General features: G+C 39.1%; 1 protein-coding gene across 2 annotated transcripts in view; it reads left to right on the top strand.

Moving 5' to 3' along the window:
- Positions 1-4,016: 4,016 nt before the first annotated feature.
- The window catches only part of LOC124159110 (telomere-associated protein RIF1), a 44,076-nt gene continuing 40,544 nt past the window's right edge, over positions 4,017-7,548 (top strand). For both annotated transcript variants that reach the window (XM_046534668.1, XM_046534667.1), the window contains exons 1-3: positions 4,017-4,285; positions 4,449-4,605; positions 4,701-6,129. In XM_046534668.1, coding sequence (XP_046390624.1) covers positions 4,508-4,605; positions 4,701-6,129 — 1,527 coding nt within the window. In that variant the 5' untranslated portion in view covers positions 4,017-4,285; positions 4,449-4,507. The remainder of the gene's footprint in view (positions 4,286-4,448; positions 4,606-4,700; positions 6,130-7,548) is intronic.

The following is a 7,548-nucleotide window of genomic DNA, read 5'->3' as shown; positions in this document are numbered from 1 at the left end:
AAACCAGCAAATGCAGCCTAGACGCATTGGACCACACCAGAATTTATACCCAAACCAAATAGGCTTACCCTGAATGAACTATATATATTTGCACCTGTGATGAACAAAATAGAGAATCATGGCCTCATCAAAGCTAAAGTGTATTTCATCAGGTACAAATTTCATACATCTGTCATTCAGATGCTCAATTAGAGGTCGCAGCTTGGAAAACTTGTCCATGTGGTTCAAGTCAGAGTTGTCAGCAAAATGCAAATTTGAAAATATTGCTTCAAATTAGTCATGCCTCATTGCACCACTAACTAGAGAATTATGCAAATCTGGTCTTTGCTCCCAAAACATAGGTCGTCTCGGAACAGACACGTAACCACTGATGAAAATTATTCCCCAAAAACACCGACAGTCAGTTCAAGGTTCACTTCAATATCCAGAAAGAGTTCTTAATATTCTGTAGGGGTTTTCATTTTCGTGATTTCTTCTTCTGAAACTCTACCTCCTCCTGGCTGGGCAAAGAGCTGGAAAATGCTTCTGCAGAAGCGTGCAGCAATGAACCAGGAGGATTATTAATTGTTCCACATCTATTTACTTACCTGATTTAAAATTAACGTGAATATTTCAGTGCGCCTGAATGCAGGCTTTATAGTAGTGGATTGGCCTAGTGTTCCTAAAATGGAACACTGTTAAATAAAAGCTTATAACTAAAACAAATTATGTTGTTTCAAAATTTTCTTCACTACGCACTAAAGGTTAACTATTACTGAACACGCATGGAAAAATTTACAACATTTGGGCGTAATGGCAAATAGTTATTCATATAACATATGTATTACTAGTATTACAGATGGTCTCAGAAAAACTGCCTTGAAAAAAAAAGTTGATATTTTTCAATACACTAGCTGCGATGGGTTGTCAAAACTGTCTAAATCTTTGTGCCTCATGATACAATGTATCTTTATAAAGAGATACAGAAAGAAAAACCGTGGCATATTTTGAGTCGTAGTCATTAAATTAGAAAGTCACGCCAGGACGTGTCCCAAAAATGGAACGTTCCACTAGTACGTGTACACTAGGCCTAAATGGGATAATGTAGCTTTGGTGACTATTTTTTAGTATCTGCCATGCTTCAACATGCCCGGTAAGTTTTGGGAGCAAATTAAAAACAAAATAGTTTCTGGAAATGCATATTAGGCTTTTTGTTAATTTTTAAGTGCAAACCTACAAATTCGCCGAAAAAGCCCTGGCATTTTTCAGCATACTGGGAAAAATAGGCTGGCACGAAAAGGGTTGAGATCAAGACCAAAACGCTAAATGCCAAGATATTATTTTTTGAAAGGATAATCATTAAGTGTTTTAGTTACATAAAAGTTAAACTGTTTCATACAGTTTTACTGCAAGCTGTTCTTTTAAATTGAATTTTCAATGTTTTCCCTGCGTAAAAATTGAAGCATTAACTTACGCTGTCAGCCATATATCTGTTTATTCCTTTTTTCCGAACCTTATCTCATGTGAGTGTCTATGCCTTATCATAAAAATCGGGGAGGGGGAGAGGCTTAAGTGAGGAGGGACACTCAATGGAGAGGTGCCTATAGCGTAATTTTTGTTAAATCCGGTGTTTGGACCTTAGGGTTGGGGTGAGTGGAGGTCGATGATGGATCTATGAGTGGAGGACTGGGTTAGGGGCCTTCGGTGGGGTCGGGTGTGGCGGCCCTAGGGTGACATGATTTAGTGCGAGGGCTGCACGCTCAGAGACAGAGACAAGGGCAGTGTTCGGCGTGACATCAACCGAGAAGCATCTATTCTGTGATGTGAACCATTGCTATTCGTTAATACAGTCCACTAAGTATCTTTACGCGTTTTTCATTTCTATAAAGTTACCACCCTTGGACAAGTCGGTTTGAAGACGCGTACTAAGTATCGAACATCCGGTGCTCCCCATTCCTGCAAGGAAGCAAACTGCTGGTATCAGCTGCTCATGCACCAAGGGGCCAAGACATTTTAATGTGGGTGATTCAGTTTATTTCAAAGGTGGTCAATGGTTACCAGGCAGAATATCAGCAATAATTGGGCCAAGAAATGTAGAGGTGGAAACTGAGGACGGCAGCTCCGAGAGGCATCATGTGGATCAGGTTATACATATGTATATCTTGTTGTCAGTGATAGAGCTCGTATGGGAGAATGATCACCTTCTAAGTGCTTAACCCAGGCATATTTCCAAACCTGCAGCTATGTGTTTAAGCACCATGAGAGAATCCATCTCTCCCAACTGATCTCATTTCATATTGTTTTGAGGCATGTGTTATTTAAAACCTAGGCTAACATTCCGTGATGGAGCCTTTGCATCTCATGATGATAAAAATTGACATAGAGGATCCAAAGATGGGCTGGGGGGTATAGACGCCCTTTTGGTGTCCCATTTAAACTGGATAAAATAGAAAATTTGTTCCGACCCCTACTACTGCTGGGAGGTTACCCCTCAGACCCTCCTCGTTCCTATCCTGGATCTGCCAGTTCATGTAAGTGCTGGAAGGGCCATTTGCCTGGAGAAAACAAAGCCCGCTGCTGCAGAACACGGTAGTCACACGATGGACTTTGATATCCCCATTTCCATTGCTAAGGTGGGAAATTCCAAGCCCTGATTCATGAGCGATATGCCATGGAGGCAATGGAAAACAAACAAAATTTCAAAATACTATGCGCTAGATTGAACATAAGAGATGCATGGATCCCAATCATCCGCAAAATTTCTCCACCTCTCCCTTACAGCCCTTGCTGTTCATCTTCCACTTGAAAAATATGAAGTCAAAGAAAAATGACCTAATCTCTCATTGAATTCCATACAGGAAACAGGGGTTGAAGGACAGCTGGAAGTCAATAAGATATCTCAGCGAAGGCGGATGGTTTGGGATACCTAAAAATAGGATGTAGGGAGGGAGACCTCAGGGAGGGCATAACATCAACGAGCTGACACTTGACCACTGGCTGCATCAGACCCCGGGAATGTGACGAGTATGCTAATGAGCTAGATTACGCGTGGGCACCAGTTCTTTTTCACGCAAACACTGAACACAATATGACACCTGAGTATCGTACGGACATATAGGATGAAGGAGAGTAAGAAAGGGGTTTCTCCTTCTTCTTCCATGGTAAGGATACAGAAACCAGATAATGTTATGCTTGTACGTATGTAAAGTATTCCACTCCAGTAACCTCCCAAAAGCTTCCGACTTTCTCATTCAGTAGATGATAACTTTAAAGCAACTTCCTATCGAACTATCGCAAATAACTTTCTATCGCAAGTAGCTGCATTGAAGCAATGGAAACATTTGAAATACACCGACTACATGAATTGGATATTCTGACTAAATAATCTGAAATACATACAAATCTAAAGTCATTTAGCTGTTAAAACCTAAGTCCTTCCCAGTAATTGAAGAACTCTCGCCAAGATTTTCCAGTTTCCAACTCTCCGGACATAATATGATTTCAATTAAACAAAAAATTCCTGACACAGACCTTTGCTATGGGAACAATGGACAACTGACAATACATTTTGAGCAATCGTGACTCTCACTTCCCGACTAGCATTATCATGTCCATGGCACTTATATACAATTAATTCTTCTTCTAGTTCTTCAATACATAAGTATAAGGTCCATGATAATGTCATTACGTTTCTCGTACTATGGATAAATAAACGCCAAATTCATGCCATTCGTGTAGTCGATAACAAAACCATCAACGGTGAAATATTATTTCATTGGCATTACGTGTTTATGTTAAGTTGTGTGAGATGGTATGAGAATTATTTACCTTTTTGGCGCTGTTCTTCACCGTTGGTAAAATATGTGATATTGTAGTCAAGTAAGGTATGAATGCCCTTAAGACGTAAATATGATTTAATCATGAAGTGCGTACAATCAAATCTTCCCTATTACTATTGTTCAAATCTTATTTATGAGAACAAAAACAAATAAAGTATTTTCTACATTCAATTGTTATGACAAATTTGTATTCACTCTATACTGTGTGTGTCATTTCTGGAAAAGAAGCACAATTATATGTTATGGAGATGAAAATGAAGTAATCTCTGTAATGGGACTTTTGTAAATGAAGTGTCTAATATTCTGAAGCAAATGATGTCCTGAGTATCGGGAGAAGAAGAATTATATATGTAGAAGTGCTAGCCATTTTGGGAAGCGCATGGAATGTCAAGTTGGCGGGAATTAGATGGTGTGGTGGTGCCTTTTAATGTGAGGAATGTTTGGAGTAATTTGCGACGGAGTTTGAGGTTAGTGCCACATTTATAACTTTTAAATTACGATTCACTTATTTAGGTTTATTTTACTGCATGTGTTGTTAATTTCTTTCGTCGCTTCGGCCATGTATTTAATGTTGAGTTTCTTCCGCCAAATTGCATGTGTGTATATACGTTTCCCCTTTCATTTTACCAGGGACAGATTTCCTTGAAAAACTAATATTTTGATCGGAGTAAGATTTTCGGCTGGCCAAGATGATAAACGAATGTTCGGTTTTGAAGGAACTATTCCTCGATTTGGAAGGGAATAAAGTTTCCGAGAAGAAAGATGCCGACTACAAAAAAATTGAGACGTGCGTTTAGTTTTCAATTCTGAATATATGACTGTGATGTTTATTGTATTTATCATGTTTTCAGAGTAGTTTTAATGTGCCATTCTCTGTTTCAGGCTTATGGGTAGTTGTGGGAAGGAGAAACTTGCTCAAGCCCTCGAAGGGCTCAACGTTTGTGATTCTTTAATGCGTGACATGACGGGCGAATCTGCCAAAATTGTAATGCATTCCCTTTCGGTGTTTTGCAGTGTTTTAGAGGTGAAACCTGAAATCGTGAAACGACCCGAAGCGCTTTTGCGTGGATTAGTATCCGTGTTACAAAGCAATTTATCCCTGCCGAAATCTTCTAATGTAGTAATTAAAGCACTGAAGTGCATTTGCATGATCTGCCCAGTTTTAAAAACCCTTGGCAAAGACGTTGGTGCAATTAAAAACATCTTGCTCCATTATATGTTAGATTCCGAACGCAATATTCCGTCGGATTTGAAAGTACAGGCGCTGTGTCTGTTCAAGTCTCTACTCCAGCACAAGCTTATAACATTTACCGACACTAGTAACTGGCTTAAATTGCTATTCAATTTGATTTTTGACAGCAGTCCGAGTATTCGTGAAGCAGCTCTGCAGGCAGCAGACGTTTTAAAACACAAGCTTACTGGGGATGAGGAATACTTAGATACTCTCGCCAATACCTTAGTTCCCGATAAGTTCCGCAAAATGATGATGGAAATGATGCACTCTGACAGGAATTGGGCCGTGGCATGGAGACTTCTTGTTGAAATATTAGGAAGACGGCTCCATTCGAGTTCCTCTTTGGTGAATTCCCTCTTGGCAGTGGAAGAGAAGGCTTTCAAAACTTCGAATGTGGAAACTAAAAAAGAGGCATTCAATTGCTGGAATTCCCTACTCCTGAATTTTGCCTTAGAGCATAGTGTCTTATCTAGTGAAAAAAGAGTGAAATTGTTGACTATACCATTAAAGGCAAATAACAGTCGGAACGGCGATGTTGCATTGGTTAAACTCAATGTCTGGTGGAACACTATAAGATTATTGAAGTCAGATGTAGGTAATTACGCTGATATGATTTTTTCACCTTTTCTTGCCTTTTGTTATGGCAATGCCTCTGAGTCAACGACAACTAATGGATCAGGCAGGTTGAATAGCTCTAATGCTGGGGAGGCTTGTGCGAAATTATACCCAGTTTTAAGGGCACCCAGCTTGCATGCCCTTTGTGAAATTCTGTCAAAAAGTGCAAAATTACCTATGCCGGCAGCATTGGCAAAGGATTTGGCTATCCCGCCTTTGGGGGAACCTCCAATTGTCAGTCCCAAACTATTTTGCTCACTTTCAAGATTGCTGATTCATTGCTTAGGAGAAGCTGTTAATTTAGAAGGGCAGGATACAAAGTTAATGCCTTATGTAATTCATTGTTGGAATTCTCTCTTGGTACTCGTCTGTAATGGAGGTGATGAGCCTCTATGTGTTGGAGACTCTGTGTCTAAGGATGCAAAGACCTTGGGGATGGTGAAGGACCTTCTTCGTCTGGTGGTGAGTTACAAAATGATTATTTTTCTCAGAAAAATGTTAATGTCTTGTGAGAATCTCTCTTACAAGTAAGAAAACCTTTACTTGGCAAATAACATGAAGGATATCTTCACTAGTCTTCTGCTGGGTTAGGCATATCATAGTTGTCAATGTTTGGGTGACTCATTGGAACTGTTCTCCTACCAACCGTTACAAATCTATCCGTGCTCTACTGTGTGAATCTCTGTGGATGCTCATTGAGTTAAATGGGAATAGATGCACCGATTTCAGTTATGTCTGGCCTGAAGGAAGAAGTAAAAAGTAGAACAGGGAAATAAATGAAAATACCATCCATCTATGAGGGTGTCCAGAGACTGGGAAATTAAGGAATCATGTATGAATTATTCATTAATTTTTGCAACCTTGAATTTCAGACACTTTTTATTTCAAATTCATTTCACATAAACTTTTGCCCGTGAATCACCCATTTTGTGGCATGTTTTATGTAAATTTATGCTTTGCAATGTATTGATTACATTTTAAATTGCACTTAGTGAAAAGATACATTTATGTTAGTGTGACGAATGTCTAATGAGGTGAAAATTAGACATTCAAAAACAAAGTGTATAATTTCTGCTACCAAATGTATAACCTTAAGTTATAAACAAAAAATTATGCATAAATATAGTATCATTTTAAAGTATTGAAGTAATTTTGAGTGTTTTAAAATTCTCATCTATTAAGGCTGTCACGAAAGTAACAGATGTTTTGATAAAAAAAAAATTAACAAAGTGGAAATAAGACTATTTTGAAGGTAAACTCTTTGGCTATTTTTCTACATAAACGCCATTGAAATTAAGGCCTTAATCACAGCAAGGACCACTGGTATTTCACGCGAATTCAGTTCGACATAGGTGTCAAATTGTTGCATAGTGAGCCACGCCTTTATCGCTAGGAACAGGTGGTAGTTGACTGGCATCGAATCCGGGCTGTATGGGGGATGATTGACAACTTCCCACCCTAAACGATATTTTGGGTACGATTGGCTGTGCTTGGACAAACGTTGTGGTGAAGAAACAAAACTTTCCTGCTGAGTTTTCCCCGACGTTGTTTTGCAATGCACTTCTTAACTTTCTGAGTCATTATTCTTTGATCGCACGCATCACAAATCTGGATATAAATCTCAATTGGGAAGTTTCCTGTTATTTTTTTGTTGCCTAAATTGAAAGATTATTACTCAATGTAGTACGTAGTTCACGCTTTTAAAATTTTAAATGACGAAATCTATTTTTTGCGATTAAATGAAAAGAGAAATTTTTCAAGCTCGTGAAAATGCGACGGCTAAGTATGACTGCTGGGAAAAGCCCATGTGACGTCATTCTGGTTACCGCTGCAGCCGTGTGAGGCCACCTTGGTAGTGAGGCTATGAGCGCTGCTATGATG

The sequence above is a fragment of the Ischnura elegans genome, chromosome 5 (genome assembly GCF_921293095.1).
Source record: "Ischnura elegans chromosome 5, ioIscEleg1.1, whole genome shotgun sequence".
Lineage (NCBI taxonomy): Eukaryota > Metazoa > Arthropoda > Insecta > Odonata > Coenagrionidae > Ischnura > Ischnura elegans.
Note: the sequence above shows the minus strand (reverse complement) of the source record. Positions and strands in the feature narration are given on the sequence as shown.